Source organism: Loxodonta africana, chromosome 12 (genome assembly GCF_030014295.1).
Source record: "Loxodonta africana isolate mLoxAfr1 chromosome 12, mLoxAfr1.hap2, whole genome shotgun sequence".
Classification (NCBI taxonomy): Eukaryota; Metazoa; Chordata; class Mammalia; order Proboscidea; family Elephantidae; genus Loxodonta; species Loxodonta africana.
Genome location: NC_087353.1, coordinates 68904837 through 68921861, shown reverse-complemented (window position 1 = coordinate 68921861; position 17025 = coordinate 68904837). Strand labels below are relative to the sequence as shown.

At 38.7% G+C, this 17025-nt stretch overlaps 1 protein-coding gene across 7 annotated transcripts in view; it reads left to right on the top strand.

The window, feature by feature from the left end:
- The window catches only part of PARN (poly(A)-specific ribonuclease), a 183642-nt gene that overhangs the window by 53032 nt on the left and 113585 nt on the right, over positions 1-17025 (top strand). For all 7 annotated transcript variants that reach the window (XM_064295616.1, XM_064295615.1, XM_064295618.1 and 4 more), the window contains 3 exons: positions 4170-4225; positions 8033-8119; positions 11738-11812. In XM_064295616.1, the coding sequence (XP_064151686.1) occupies positions 4170-4225; positions 8033-8119; positions 11738-11812 (218 nt within the window). The remainder of the gene's footprint in view (positions 1-4169; positions 4226-8032; positions 8120-11737; positions 11813-17025) is intronic.

Below are 17025 nucleotides of genomic sequence, written 5' to 3'. Positions count from 1 at the left end.
CATTTTCAGACTCAGTGCCCTCAAAGCAGTGATCCTCCTTTCCTCCCCTCTCCCACCCCTGGAAGCCACTTATGTAAGCTTTAGCCTTCATACATTCACCTACTTCGTATAAGCGGGGAATCATACAATATTTGTCTTTTTGCAATTGACTTAGTTCACTCAGCATAATGTCATCAAGGTTTATCCATGTAATTACACCATTTCTTAGACTAGAATTCTGGTTGTGCCATTGACCATTGTATTGAATGGGAATTTTAAATTTAGTCTTTGACGGAGCTAATGTCAGCCCTTTAGAGTGAAGTGCCAAAATGCTGTTTCACCAGAAAGCTCGAAGGGGTGTGGCAAGACTTCCACACACCGTCTGGGGTATTTTTATGCTATTATAGCCATTTGAATCTTCATTAGAATAGAAATAACGTTTCATGCAAGTGTTGGCCTGAGTGAGTGTCTTTTTTCATATCTACGGATGAAAGGCCTTCTGGGAGAGATCATTCTTTAATGTCGTTTACAGTGAAGGAACACCTTTCATGTGTTTATCAGCATTTCTGCTTGCCTAGTGCTTTCTTGGAAACTGTCACGTCAGGTGATCTGTATGTGAAATACTTTATCAAATCGTTCCAGGGAGACAGTATAGGCCCGTGACAGCCAGTTTGTATGAGGCATGCAGGCAATGAAATGTTTTCATTTTATTTTCAAAGGTCAGGGATGTTTCTAGAACAGTGGCTTGTAAACAGTATGGCATAAGGAGGGTGGGAGGCCACCGAGAGAGTTTACTGTGGTTCATTTCGGCAAATGTTCAGCCACAGATTTTGGAGGTAATTTCACAATTTTGCAGCCTCTCTCCAGAGGCACAGTTGGCCAAGTCACAACACAGAGCTGGCTTTTGTGTTCTTCCAGAGTTTGGGACTATTCACGTCTTTCTAACGTCCTGACTTGAAGTTGGAGACGTAGGGGAATAGTTTATTTGATAGATAGGAATGGGGGAGGAACACCTCTGAAAAGGGGGGTAAAAATGGTTGCAAACTCAGAGAATGTAAGCAGTGTCACTAAGTTGTACATGTAGAAACTGTAGAATTGTTCTGCTGTATATATTGTCAACAACAACAAAAATAAAATAGTTTATTTGAAAGGGGTTTCTATTAAAGTATTGCATAAGCAGACAAGATAGTATGGATTAACTTTTTCTTTTAGTCTTTTAGGTATTTTAGCTGAGAATGAATTTTTATTTATGTTAATCAGATGTAATATTTAAAATTCAAGTAAGATATTGGACAACAAATAGCCTGTATATTGCTTAACAAAAATAGTCAAAAAAAATCCCTTTTTCTTTCTTTTTTAGGTTTACTCTGCTTTAGATGAAAGCTTACAGTGCAAATAAGTTTCTCATTCAAATATTTATGCACAAATTGTTTTGTGACGTTAGTTGCAGTACCCACCATGTGTCAGCACTCTCCCCCTTTCCCCTTCTGCCTCTGGTTCCCAGTGTCTATTCATCCAAGTTTCCCATCCCTTCCTGCCTTCTCCTCTTTGCTTTTTGGCAGGTGTTGCCCATTTGGTCTTCTAGACTTGATTGAACTAAGAAGCACGTTCCTCATGTGTGTTATTGTTTATTATATAGGCCTGTAGTTGGAATCGACTCGACGGCAGTGGTTTTTTTTAATCTTCGGCTGAAAGGTGAATTTCAGGAGCCCCTTCTTTGTTTTTAAGTGTTAGTCTTTGTTTACATAGGTCAATAAATTTTCTGAACTCCTAATTGAGGGCCTATGATGTTAGAAATAAAATAAAATTTAATAAAGAAGTAAATTGCAGCCTCAAACTAGTGTGATTTTACTTGACGTTCATTCCATTTCTCACAGCCAGGTGACACAGTCCGTAGGCTACACAAGATTAATTCACCTGGCATATTCAGTTCTGCTTTCTCTAAGAAAGTGCTGTTGCTGTTTCACCTGAGCCTCTCAGTTCTGGTAACCTTGATTTTCTTTTTTATGTTTAAAAAAACAATACTAAAAGGAATTTTTACAAACAAAGCTCACAGTTTTACAAAATAATTGCTTTTGCTTTGTTTTTTTTTTTTTTTTTTGGTGGTCGGGGAGGATTTTATTTTTTACTCTTGGTTTAACAAATATTGTACAAAGATGTAATTACAAAATTCTGTGCTTTTTGAAAATGTAGAATTATATCATAGTTTATATTTTGAAGTTTTCATAGTTATTTTGATTATATAATAATTTGTTGAAATGATGAACCAAATTTACTTACCCAACTTTATTAAATATTGAGATTGATTTTGATTTTTAATGTAATTGACAGTGAACGTATAGGCTCAATTTGTATTCTGTTGAAATTAGAGAAAAAAGTTTTAATTATTTTATGGCACTTGATATATTCCATTAGCTTTTAAATGAATTTTTTTAGAATTTGGGGACCATTTCTAAATTTACTAAATGGAAAATTGAAAATTATGTGAACTGTAACAATATTGAGTCTCCTAACCCAAGAATAAGGAGCCTTGTTGGCTCAGTGGTTAAGTGCTCAGCTACTAACCAAAAGGTCGACGGTTCAGACCCACCAGGTGTTCCACAGGGTAAAGATGTGGCAATCTGCTTCCATAAAGATTACAGCCTTGGAAACCCTGTGGGACAGTTCTCATCTGTCTTGTAGGGTCGCTGTGAATTGGAATCGACTTGACTGCAATGGTTTTTTTGTTTTTTTTCTTTAACCCAAGAATAACTTTCCTGGTTGTGGTTGGCAACAAGAATAATAGCTGCCATCATTGAGAAACGTACTTTCTGCCAGGTGCTTTATATATATAGTATTATCTTCTGTGTTGCCGGTAATACTGAGTTAATTGAGTAAAACTGCTTATAAAATCAGAATAGTGCACTGTACCTAAATTAGTGAACTAAAAATAAATTTGGCTTCTTAGCCATAGGATTTGGTTTATTAAATTGTAGGCCAGACAACAAGTTCTCAGACCACAGAGTACCATGACTTTGTGTTATTCATGCTGACGATTCCATTTGTAAACTAGATCATGCCCTGCTTGGCTTTTGAATGCCGGATAATAATATGCCTTAATTGCGGGTCAGCGAAGCTAAACTGATTGCTTGTTTGGGCACTTGGGTTTCCTTTTTAATTTGCTGTATAATGTAGTACTGTCTACTAGAAATACACAATATGCTGTTATCTAAGCAAAACTCGTTAAAATCATTTTACAAACAACAGAATGCCCGTTACTTTGTCCATAATCTTGGGACGTAAAAGGAAATTGAATGATATTGCAGAGAGTTGTAATTTACAAGTAATATTTTTTTGTGCCTTTGTATCCATTTTGGAGAGAATACATAAAATGACTGCTGTGGTTTATATTGGAGCCCTGGTGGCGCAGTGGTTAAGCGTTCAGCTGCTAATCAAAAGGTCGGCACTTTGAACCTACCAACTGCTCCTTGGAAACCCTATGGGGCAGTTCTGTTCTGTCCTATAGGGTCACTATAAGTCGGAATCAACTCGATGGCAATGGGTTTTTTTGGTATGGTTTATATCAGCATGATAGTTTTCTTTACCAAGGGTTGTTTCGCTTTGTGCTTTTAATATGTTGTTTTAAGTGACGATAATAATGTGGGCTTTGGGAAGTCACTTATTTCAAACTGTGCAGTTCACCAAAAAAGATTGGCATTCATCCAATGACTGTATTTCAGTTAAAAAAAAAAAAAAAAGAAACCTATGCTGTCATCTTTAGCTCAGAAACACTGATCCTAGGAGTTACTGTTACAATTTGTAGAATACTTGTTCCTGAGTCTGGGAGATGGCTAGTGTTCCGTAATATTTATCACCTCTCAGCTTTCTTAGACTAGTGAATAAGACAGCTCTGCACAGGACCTTCTTTTGACTCTTAGATTACTAATTTCATCCATTTAGCTAATATTTATTGAACAGCCACTGAGTGCTGGAAGCTGTTATAGGTGTTGGGTGTACACAGTATTCTTTTTTATTTAGGAAAAGTATTTAGCCCAGCAGAAGAGTCTCTGAAGTGAATCTTAAGTGCTTTTAAAATGATTTTAGAAATAGAGTAATATAATCAAGGAACTTCTACTAAATATTTTAATACACACCTATATGCATTTCTCTCTCCCCAAATCACCCACTGCCTGTTTGTCCTCTTTTCATAGGTTATTTCTTATGAGGGTCATGGATATCCCCTATCTAAACTTGGAAGGACCAGACTGTAAGTAAATTTTTATTTTCTCATTGCATGTGCACGTTTAAGTGTGTGGTCTGGAAGGGATAACTAGAGAAGTATTACTTAAGAAAGAGCTTCATTCACTTAAAAGTGGGCAGTGATTTTGTGGTTGATATGGATAGTATGCTTAACGGGGCCCTTGGGCTTTAACTCATCTCTTTACTTATATTTTCCAGTCTGTGCATGAGTTCAAGTTTTAAAATATATGTCTTCTGTTTATTATTTCGTTTTCACTCAGAACTCCAATTTCATCATTTTCTCTAAATACTTATAATAGATTTTAAGATTTGCTAGCTTTATTGGTAACTCAGTAAAATTTCTGTTTTCCAATTATTTAAGTCTAGTAGGTTGATTTTTATTTTTTATTAAAAACCTTGGAAGACCAATCTGTTTGGGAGATGGTTGCTCCTTGTATTCTTCTGCTTATTCTCTACTTCACCCACATCATCTCTTTGTCTTTTCCTTTGTTCTTTTTCTAGCCTTGGGATATTTGCCTTAAAATATGCTACCCATTACCCATTTGAATCAAGTTGATTCTGACTTATAGTGACCCTATAGGAAACCCTGGTGGCGTAGCTCTTCAGTGCCACGGCTGCTAACCAAAAGGTCGGCAGTTTGAATCCACCAGGCACTCCTTGGAAACTCTATAGGGCAGTTCTACTGTGTCCTATAGGGTTGCTATGAGTCGGAATCGACTCGATAGCAATGGGTTTGGTTTTTTTTTTTATTTTATACGGCAGAGTAGAACTGCCCCAGAGGGTTTCCAAGACAGTAATCTTTATGCAAGCAAGCAGACTGCCACATCTCTCCCGCTCCCCCGCTGCCGCAGAGTGGCTGGCAGGTCTGAATCGCCTACCTTTCAGTTAGCAGCCGAACACTTAACTGCTGCACCACCAGGGCTCCTTAAAATATGCTGTGGGGTTGTAGAATTGGGTAGATTTTATGTGATGATGTTAGCCATTCATAATGAGGGCATACTATGCTGCACTCCATATTAGACTTATATTTTAATCTCATTCTCACAACAATTCCACAAGCTAAATAGTGCCATTCCCAATTCGTGTTGTTGTTAGTTGTCATTGAGTTGATTTCGACTCGTGGTGAGCCCGTGTGCACAGAGTAGAACTGCCCCATAGAGTTTTCAAGGCTTTGACCTTTTGGAAGTGGATCACCAGGCCTGACTTCCGAGTTGCCTCTGGGTAGGTTCGAATTGCCAATCTTGTGGTTAATAGTTGATTGCTTAACCATTTGCACCACCCAAGGCCTCCTCCCCAGTTGATAGCCAAGGAAATTGAGGCTTAGAGTGGTTAGGTCTCGTGCTCAGCCTTGTCCAGTGAAGGGGTGGATCTGGGATTAAATTACAAGATTGTGAGTTGAAGGACTGTTTCTACTTAAAATTAGCCTATTTAATTTGAACAATGCATTTGTTTGTTGTAATAAACATGTATATAACTAGATGAAAAGGACAAAGGTAAACAAACAGAGCAGCTTGTTTTTTTCTCTTTAAAAAAGATTGCACAGGAACTTCATGAGAAGAGAAAAGGTTTTCTGCATGAAATTGCTAGGGTTTGAATTGTGGATTCAAGATTAGAACTAGGCTGTGATGCCAGAGTCCTGTCAACCCTAAGAATACCTGTAGGAGTTTTTTGGTAATCATGTGACAATGATACAGTTCCCCGAGCTGGTTTGGGTGTAGTTTCATCAGAGAACCACTGGTTTACTTGATCACTGTGTTAATTTCCTAGGGCCGCTGTAACGGAGGAGGCGGCCCTGCTCTTGAACTGAGGAGGCAGTGGCCCTGCCCTCAGGCCCGCTCCCTCTGAACCTGTGGTGATAGCGGCAGTCCCACTAGCCTCTGAGCTACCTTGGAGTCATTCTTCCCTTTTCTTGAAGAATAACATATTTGCAGCTAAGTAGCTCTGTCAGCCCATTTCCTGCCTGTAGGATTTCAGAAGTCCAACAACCTTTGTTCATTTTATCCAATCTTTGCCCACCGTCAGGGAACCCTGGTGGTGCAGTGGTTAAGCACTCGGCTGCTAACCGAAAGATTGGTGGTTCAGACTTACCAGCCTGCCACTCCTCAGGAGAAAGATTTGCTTCCGTAAAGATTTACAGCCTTGGAAACCTGTGGGGCAGGCCTACTCTGTCCTATAGGCTCACTATGAGTCAGAATTGACTGGATGATAAGGGGCCTGTGCCCCTTCACTTCAGGCCAGCAGTGTTTTCTGCTGAGAGGGTTGATAGGATCCATGCTCAGAGTCTAATCTCTCCAGCCAACTTTGTCCAGCCACACCCTTAGTGTTCTTTGCAGAGCATCCTTTCTCATCTGCAGTACAAATAGGCCGAGAATTTTCCTAACCTTCAAGCTCTGGTTCTTTTTGCTTAATAGTTCCTCAGCTTATCTCTTTCTTCTATAAGCAACAAGGAGAAACCAGGCCACACCTCTAACACTTAGCTTGGCAATCTTCTCAGCTAAATATCCAAGCACATTGCTTACAGGTTCTGCTTTGCACACAACAATAAAAAAAAAAAATTCAAACAAGTTCTCTGCCACTTAGGAAAAGGGTTGCCTTTCCCCCACTTTCCAAAAACGTGTTCCTCCTTTCTGTCTGAGACCTCACCAGAATCATCTTTAATATTCATATTTCTAGCAACATTCTGTTCAAGGCAGTCTAGACTTTGTCTATAATGTGCCTTAAATTATCCCAGCCTCTACCCATTATCCAGTTCTAAAGCCACTTCTACATTGTTAGGTATTTGTTACAGCAGCACCCCACTTTCTGGTACCCAGGCCTGTATTCGTTTCTCTCAACTACCATAACAAAGTACCAGAAGCTGGGTGGCTATAAAGAACAAGACATTTATTTTCTCACAGTTCTGGAGGCTTAAAGGTGAGTTACTTCTGAAGGCTCTGAGGGAGAATCTGTGCCTTTCTTCTAGATTCTGGCAGTTGTCGGCAGTCTCTGGTGTTCTTTGACTTGTAGATGCATCACTCCAGTCTTTGCCTCCTCTTCACGTGGTATTCTCTCCCTTTTTGTGTTTCTGTGTGTCTTCAAATATCCCTCCTTTTATATAAGGACATCAACCATTAGATAAGGGCCACCCTAATCTAGTATGGCCTCATCTTAATTTGTTAACATCTGATAAGACCCTATTTCCAAATAAGGTCACTGTCATGGATTGAATTGTGTCCCTGCAAAAATATATGTCACCTTGGTTGGGTCATGATTTCCAGTATTGTGTAGTTGTATTCCATATTGTGATTGTAATTTTATGTTAAAGAGGATTAGGATGGAATTGTAACACCCTTAACCAGGTCACATTTCTGATCCAGTGTAAAGGGAATTTCCCTGGGGTGTGGTCTGCACCACCTCTATCTCTCAAGAGATAAAAAGGAAAGGGAAGCAAGTAGAAAGTTGGGGACCTCATACCACTAAGAAAAAGTACCAGGAGCAGAGCGTGTCCTTTGGACCTGGGGTCCCTGCACAGAGAAGCCCCTAGTCTGGGGGAATACTGATGAGAAGACCAACAGAGAGAGAGAGAAAGACTTCCCCTGGAGCTGATGCCCTGAATTTGGACCTTTAGCCTACTTTACTGTGAAGATATATATTTCTCTTTGTTAAAGCCATCCACTTGTAGTATTTCTGTTATAGCAGCACTAGATGACTAAGACAGTCATATTCACAGGTATCAGGAGTTAGGACTTAAACATATATACCTTTTGTGGGGACACAATTCAGCCCACATATCCATTTTCAGCTATAAACTTTTCCTCAAAAATTTGTCTTACAGTGCAACCTAAGCGCGATCATGTTCTCCATGTGACCTTTCCCAAAGAATGGAAAACCAGCGACCTTTACCAGCTTTTCAGTGCCTTTGGTAAGTAAATCACAACACAGATATACTTTTAGGATTTTGCTTTTCTTTTCTTTTGTCTTAGGTGGTCAGAGATACCCGAGGTTTTAATCTCACTCATTTTTTTTTGTTGTTTCTTTGGTATAGTGCACTTCTTTAATATAGTGCTGTCTTTGTACTAGATAATCTGAGTAACTTTTAATGGCACCTGAGGGTAGGCTGCTAGTAAGCCATGGAAATTAAGATATAGTTACTATCACTGCTTTTACTACTGACCAGGGAAAATAAGTCTAGGCTGAAAAGATTGAATTCAGAGAAAATGTTTATTTCATAAGGGCAGCTGGCCTCTGCCTGATATTAGATAATCAAAGCTGACCACACACAGGTGTTTGAGCATACAAATGTCTGTGATCCATGTGAGGGAGGACAATTCTTCCTTTTTATCAGGTCAGGCGATTAGGTTAAATTAATTAGTCTTCACATTAGGCTTTATGAAGACCATTCTCATTATAAGCCCCCATGATACCTCCTTATTTTAACGATGTCATTTCTGAACTGTTCCCTTTGGAAATTCTTTGAAAAAGTGAAGGTGGCAAAAAACCAATAATAAGGGTATTTAATGACATATGTCCTCAATGGACTAGTATGTAGCCATTCTGAAAATATTGAAAGAGTTTATAAAAGATGGTAAAGTACTTAAACTTTAACATGTAGAGTAAAAAGCAGATATAAAGATTTCTATATAACTAATTGTTGTTAGGTGCCGTTGACTCGGTTCCAACTCAGCAACCCTATGCACGACAGAACGAAACACTGCCTGGTCCTGCACCATCCTTACAATCGTTGTTATGCTTGAGCTCATTGTTGCAGCCACTGTGTCAATGCACCTTGTTGAGGGTCTTCCTCTTTTCCGCTGACCCTGTGCTCTGCCAAGTATGATGTCCTTCTCCAGGGGCTGATCCCTCCTGACAACATGTCCAAAGTATGTAAGACACAGTCTCGCCAACCTTGCTTCTAAGGAGCATTCTGGTTGCACTTCTTCCAAGACAGATTTGTTCATTCTTTTGGCTGTCCATGGTATATTCAATATTCTTCACCAATACCACAATTCAAAGGCGTCAATTCTTCTTCAGTCTTCCTTATTCATTGTCCAGCTTTCACATGCATATGATGTGATTGAAAACACCATGGGTTAGGTCAGGCTCACCTTAGTCTTCAGGGTGACATCTTTGCCCTTCAACACTTTAAAGAGGTCCTTTGCAGCAGATTTACCCAATGCAATGTGTCTTTTGATTTCTTGACTGCTGCTTCCATGGCTGTTGATTGTGGATCCAAGTAAAATGAAATCCTGGACAACTTCAATCTTTTCTCCATTTATCATGATGTTGCTTATTGGTCCAGGTGTGAGGATTTCTGTTTTCTTTGTGTTGAGGTGTAATCCTACTGAAGGCCGTGGTCTTTGATCTTCATTAGTAAGTGCTTCAAGTCCTCTTCACTTTCAGCAAGCAGGGTTGTGTCATCTGCATAACGTGAGCTGTTAATGAGTCTTCCTCCAATCCTGATGCCCCGTTCTTCTTCATATAGTCCAGCTTCTCGGATGATTTGCTCAGCATACAGATTGAATAGGTATGGTGAAAGGATACAACCCTGACGCACACCTTTTCTGACTTTAAACCATTCAGTATCGTCTTGTTCTGTCTGAACAACTGCCTCTTGATCTATGTAAAGTTTCTTCATGAGCACAATTAAGGGTTCTGGAATTCCCATTCTTTACAATGTTATCCATAATTTGTTATGATCCACACAGTCGAATGCCTTTGCATAGTTAATAAAACAGAGGTAAACATCCTTCTGGTATTCTCTGCTTTCAGCCAGGATCCAACTGACATCAGCAGTGATATCTGTGGTTCCACGTCCTCCTCTGAAACCAGCCTGAGTTTCTGGCAGGTCTCTGTTGATATACTGCTGCAGCTGTGTTTGAATGATCTTCAGCAGAATTTTGCTTGCGTGTGATATTAGTGATACTGTTCTATAATTTCTGCATTCGGTTTGATCACCTTTCTTGGGAATAGGCATAAATATGGATCTCTTCCAGTCACTTGGCCAGAAAGCTGTCTTCCATATTTCTTGGCATAGATGAGTGAGCACCTCCAGCGCTGCATCTATTTGTTGAAACATCTTGATTGATATTCCATCAATTCCCGGAGCCTTGTTTTTTGCTGGTGCTTTCAGAGCAGCTTGGACTTCTTCCTTCAGTAACATCGGTTCCTGATCATATGCTACCTCTTGAAATGGTTGAACATCGACTAATTCTTTTTGGTATAATGATTCTGTGTATTCCTTCCATCTTCTTTTGATGCTTCCTTCGTTGTTTAATAGTGTAATACTATTTCTAAAAACCTGTGTGTAGAAATAAGGAGCCTTGGTGGCTCAGTGGTTAAATGCTCAGCTGCTAACAGAAAGGTCGGTGGTTCAAACCCACCTGACACTCCAAGGGAGGAAGATGAAGCAGCCTGCTTCCGTAAGGATTACAGCCTTGGAAACCCTGTGGTGCAGTTCTGCTCTGTCCTAGAGGGGCGCTATGAGTCAGAGTCTGATCAACTGCAACGAGAATTTTTTTTTTTTAATGTATAGAAATCAGGCTGGAAGGAAGTATCATGCAATTACCATTGAATGTCTTGGATAGGATTTTTCTCTTCTTTTGGCTTTTCTGTATTTTCTCAAATAAGCACGTATTAACTTTTTTAATTGAAAAACTTTACACATCTAATTTTTAGAAAAGCAAGTAAGGACAGGTATATTTCTGGAAAGTTGCTGTAATCTTTGAAGAGAGTCTAGGCGGCTCTGAAATCTTAGTCCTGGTTTTTAATTTAAATCCGTCTATAGAAGTGCATTTCAATATCAAGGCTTCTTTCTTGTGAAAGCTTTTGTTACTGTTGCAGTTTCTCAACTTGTATTGTTAAGCTCCTTATCCATATGTAGTCAGGCTTTAATTGGCTAAATTAAGTAAAATGCCCAGAGTAGAATTTTTTTTCAGTTTAATTAAAAAGAAAATTAATGTGTGACTTGGGCAAGGAACGTCTCTGTACCTTTGTTTCCTCATTGGAGATAATAATAAAAACAATACCTATTTCATGGGCATGTCATGAGGATTAAATGTCAGAAGGCATATGGTAGCTACTCAATAAACGTTAGCTATTAAAAAAAATTTTTTTTTTTTTTTTTATTACCTATGTAGCCCTGGTGGTTCAGTGGTTAAGAGCTTGGCTGCTTACCAAAAAGTCGGCAGTTCGAATCCACCAGCTGCTCCTTTGAAACCGTATGGGGCAGTTCTCTGTCCTACAGGGTCTCTGTGAGTCAGAATTGACTTGACAGCAATGGGTTTTTTTTTCCCCCTTTTACCTCCCAGTCCCACCCCAGTTTATCTGTTCTTGAAGTTTTGAGCTGAATAACTCCTATGGTAGATTTACGTTTTAATAGACTAACTCTCTGTAGTGCTGACATCCTGATGAGATTTTAAACCAGCACCTCATCTCTCTTTAAATTATAGCCTGGACTAATAACGTGTCAGAGATACAAATTAAATTGGATAGCTATCTAAAGGATCAGATGCTCACTTTGCTTTTGATTTCAATATTACAGGTAACATTCAGATATCCTGGATTGATGACACATCAGCGTTTGTTTCTCTCAGCCAGCCTGAACAAGTACAAATCGGTAAGTGTTTTGGACATTTATTTTGCATATTAACTAAAATGGAAGCTTGATCCCTCCCCCCAAGTCTAAAAGCTGTGGATTCAATCAGTTGATTCACAAACATTGCTTCCTGTTTTGTTTTGTTTTTAGCTTGCCTTTGAAGTAAAAGAAACAATTAGTATCACGTATAGATGAGGAGAAAAGAGAAATTTATTGATTTGTTAGATATACTAAAATAAATATGTATTTTTTCGCTTACCTCCATTTTGTTCCTTTTCCGTTGCACTTTTTCTTAAACAAGTTGCAAATTGGCAAAGTTTAAGTTTTTATTCTGAGAATTAGAAGTAGCACATTGAGAGGGATGGAAGACACCAAAAATACCTACATTGGCCTGTTCATCTCTGTACGTCCCCCGTTTATTTGTAACTTCTTGTCATTTATGTGCTCCATTAAACTTGTTTCAAATACTTGTTTTACAAACAAATAAGCTGAGAGATATTTTTTTGCTTTTAAAAATAACATTTTAAGAAGAGGGAGCACCATATCCCTTGTTGGACTTTAAATAATTTTGATATTAACCATCACAAAATGTTGTATTTTCTTAGGATGAAAAACTAATGAATAAATACTGATAATGAGGAATCGTTAAGCTACATAGTCAAATAAATTTTAAGTCCCCTGATGCTTAATAATGTAAAAGGTGTGAAAATTTTAAGTAATGTGTCTTATTAATTTTTTTAATTAACAAAGTACCATACTCTAAGACTATGTAATTCAGGTAATGTAACTATATGACTAATTACAGTGAAACCTGGGAGAGCTGGAACTCAACAGGACTGCGTTGTCTTTCCAGGTCTCACCAGTTTCCCACCTTTGGCAGAGTACAGCCTTAAACTTTTCTATCACTGTTAGTAGAAAATATTTGAGTTTTTCTTCTCTGACAGTTTTCCGTCTTACACAGGTTCCAGCTTTCACAGATTTTGCTATATGTATGAAAACTTCTACAAATAGTATACAAAGTCAGATCAGAAAATGTCAGTATTTCCAGTTAATTATATGACCATTGCAGGAATACAGGCTGTGTTGTAGAGTTTAAAAACATTGGCTCTGGAATCACACTTCAGTCCTACTTATAGTTGCATGACCTTGGGCAAGTTAATTAACCTTTTTAAGCATCTGATTATCTGTATAAACTGGAGATAGTAGTAACGACCTTTTAGGATTGTGAGGGTTATATGAGATTATGTGTAATGAAGGTTGGTATAGCTTTGAATTTTTGTTGTTAATTTAATAGTAGATTTCAGTGTGAAATGTACTTCAGGAGAACATGACACCAAGAATAGTGTTGGATGCAGGGTGTGATGATGATGCTTGCTAAATTCTTCTCTTTTTGCTTAGATTTATTTCTGTTGAGGTAGACCATTCCCCACAATCCTTAGAAAGACAGCTTGCGTAGAATCCAACCAGATTGAATTACTAAAGAGCTAAAGGTAGCATCAATTGGTTCAGTATGGCTGAATGAACCCTGAACTAAATTAGAACTCCTGACCTGCACCCTAGTCTGCCTCCTCTGCTTACCCGGTGTGAGTTAGAGCAAGTTAGTGCTCAGTGTCCACTCTTCAGCTCCCTTGAAGGCTGCGCTGGGGTGACATTGAAGCATTGCAGTGGGATGGAAGGAAACCTGCAGGCTTTAACATCAGACTCACATGGGGACTAACTGGCTCCGCCATTTGTCAGTCATGTGTATTTGGGCAAGTTATATAAACTCTCTAAGTTGCAGATTCCTCATTTGTGAGATGGAGATGGTAATAATTTGCAGGATTGTTGTGAGAATGAAATGAGATCATGGATGTTAAGTTTGCAGCAAAGAGCCTGGCACTGCACAGTCAGTGCCTGACAAATGGTAGGTAATTATTAAAATAGCTGCTCGGCCTCCCTTGCTGTGAACAGTAAAAATGAGAATGTAAAGGGGCTTTGAAGTCTACAAAACACTGGTTAGTAGTAATAATTTGAAAATGGAAGCATAATTCGTTTTTGCGTATATGGGATGTCAGAGTTTCTTTTAATGTTTTTATTACACCATATTTGATGTCAAATAATGATTTCTCCTTCTTATTGAAAGATTTGTCAAACAGTAGCTTTTAAGCTAAGTATTATTTTGTTCATTGATAACTGGAATCAGGGAGCTACTTTTCAGAATCATCTGTAGCCACAGAAACACTCCATTGTACTTGATTGGTTGCTTATTTGTGTTGCCTCCCTGAGGGCAATAGTGGGTTCTTTTCGTCCACCATTGAACCCTTCTGTAATGCCTGGTACACATCGTGCTAGAGTAAATAAATGTGTGTTGGAATGGGTAACGTGGAGAATAGGCCAAGATGAAATCATGACCTTTTTACCTTTTTTTTTTCCTAAATTAAGAATTAGATATTATGTGGTTAGGTGCCATCTATTTGGTTTACACTTATGTGACCCTATGTTAAACAGAATGAAACACTGCCTGGTTTTGCTCCATCCTCATTCTCATTGCTACGCTTGAGCCCATTGTTGCAGCCACCGTGTCAGTCCATCTCGTCGAGGGTCTTCCTTTTTTTTTTGCTGACTCTCTATTTCACCAAGCATGATATCTATCCTTCTCCAGGGATTGGCCCCTCCTGACATGTCCAAAGTAAGAGAGACAAAGTCTCACATCGTGGCTTCTAAAGAACACCCTGCCTCTACTTCTTCCAAGACAGATTTGTTCATTCTTCTGGCAATTCATGGTATATTCAGTATTCTTCACCAATGCTGTAATTCAAATGCATCAATTCTTCTTTGTTCTTCCTTTTTAAAGAAGTAGAAGACTTCTGTTTTGATAGATATGCTTTGCGAGAAAAGGTTAATTTTCCACTGTAGTTTCTTTTCTTCCACAAAAGACAATTCTTAATCTGGCCATCTGCACGTACTGAGCCTATGACTATACTGTTTCCTTTGCCTGAAGCCATCTTTTTTTTTTTTTTTCTAATTTTTATTGTGCTTTAAGTGAAAGTTTACAAATCAAGTCAGTCTCTCATACAAAAATTTATATACACCTTGCTAGGTACTCCTAATTGCTGTCCTCCTAATGAGACAGCCCGCTCTTTGCTTCCACTCTCTCTCTTTCTTGTCCATTCCATCAGCTTCTGACCCCCTCTGCCCTCTCATCTCTCCTCCAGATAGGAGATGCCAACATAGTTTCAAGTGTCTACTTGATCCAAGAAGCTTATTCTTCACCAGCATCTTTTTCTGTCCCATTGTCCAGTCCAATCCCTGTCTGAAGAGTTGGCTTTGGGAATGGTTCCTGTCCTGGGCTAACAGAAGGTATAGGGGCCATGACCACCGGGGTCCTTTTAGTCTTAGACCGTTAAGTCTGGTCTTTTTATGAGAATTTGGGGTCCGCATCCCACTGCTCTCCTGCTCCCTCAGGGGTTCTCTCCTGTGTTCCCTGTCAGGGCAGTCATCAGTTGTAGCCGGCACCATCTAGTTCTTCTGGTCTCGGGCTGAGGTAGTCTCTGTGGCCCTTTCTGTCTCTTGGGCTCATAATTACCTTGTGTCCTTGGTGTTCTTCAATCTCTTTTGCTCCAGTTGGGTTGAGACCAATTGATGCATGTTAGATGGCCGCTTGCCTAGTGTTTAAGACCCCAGACACCACTCTCCAAAGTGGGATGCAGAATGTTTCCTTAATAGATTTTATTATGCCAATTGACTTAAATGTTCCCTGAAACCATGTTCCCCAAACCCCTGCCCCTGCTACACTGGCCTTCGAAGCATTCAGTTTATTCAGGAAACTTCTTTGCTTTTGGTTTAGTCCAGCTGTGAAAGCCATCTTTTATTTTACTCAACTATCCCCTCCCTCCAGAGTTTGCTTATGTCTGTCTTTCTCATGTCAACTTACACATCAGTTCATCTAGGTGTCTTCTCTGGCTCCCATTGTAGGGGATCAGATCCCGTTCTCTCTGCTTGCATAGCATCCTTTACTTACATAGCCTGTTTGGCTGTCTTCCTAGATAGACTGTATGTAAACTCTTTGAGGGCAGGGTCCACATCTGTTTTGTTCACCATTGTGTTTTCAGCACCCAGAGTAGCAGTGTCTGACATTAGTAAGTATATGTTAAATATTTTTTGAATTGAGTAAATGATATTCATGATGTTATAAGTTAGAAATGCCTTTTGACAGGTAATGGGTTTGTTTAATGTCTCGGTCTTTCGCTGTGATTTCTAGAATTATGCAGATGTTTCATTGAAAGGCAATGTAAAATTTCTTTTTTATGGTAGTGATTCTAATGATGAGAGGGACCCGGGGTATCTAATGTGCTGCAGATCCTATTTATGTTATGTTATACAAACTATTTATGCATTTCAGCAGAAACAGAGGGTCTGTTAGATCGATAATATAGCATTGGAAAAATCATTAAATGCCTATTTATATAGCCGTTCATAATGGCTTCTTTGGCTCTGCTACAGGTTATTTTTTATTTATGTTTAAGGAATTGTTTTTTAATTGACACTTGTCTTTTTCTTTTGATAATATTAAGTCTGATAAATATTTCTTTAAAGTCATTTTTGACATCTTGAATATGTAAGTTCTCTTTTTATGGGAAATCTTATTATTCTAATCATTAAAATCCTTCCACAAAGCACCATTTGGTTTGATTCCTGTTTCAAAATGTTTGCTGCAGCTATGAAGATGAGGGTCCCTGGTGGCTATAGGATGTTCAGATAGTAATAAGCCATACGAGACATACAAGTAGCATTCTTCCCACTCTGACTCTTTAGATGAGATAATACGTGGCCGATATGGAACTTGATACCATGAAGAAGACCACTTAGCCTCACTGTTTGAGAATTATTTTTAAAGTAGTCAAGTAAGAAAACACCTTAATGGTCAAATCTGAACAACTTATTCATAATTAGAATTTTTGTATTTCTAATATAGTTTTGTTAAATGAGGGAGAGAGCTGAACAGTGTTTCCTGTGTTAGGAGAACCTTCTAGCCATATTCTCAATACTTGAATGTTGTCTCTTGATTATCATTAAATACATTATAGGACATTATTTCTCTGCCTATAATTTTTATAGAAATGGCTTTTAAAAATCATCTTTTCATTTATTTTGAGAGCTGGAGATTGGAGCATATGTGAATACAAGAAGTTTTTTAAAAAGCAGAAATTGCTAAAGGCACGTTAGAGGAGATAGAAACTGTTTAGTAAAGCTAG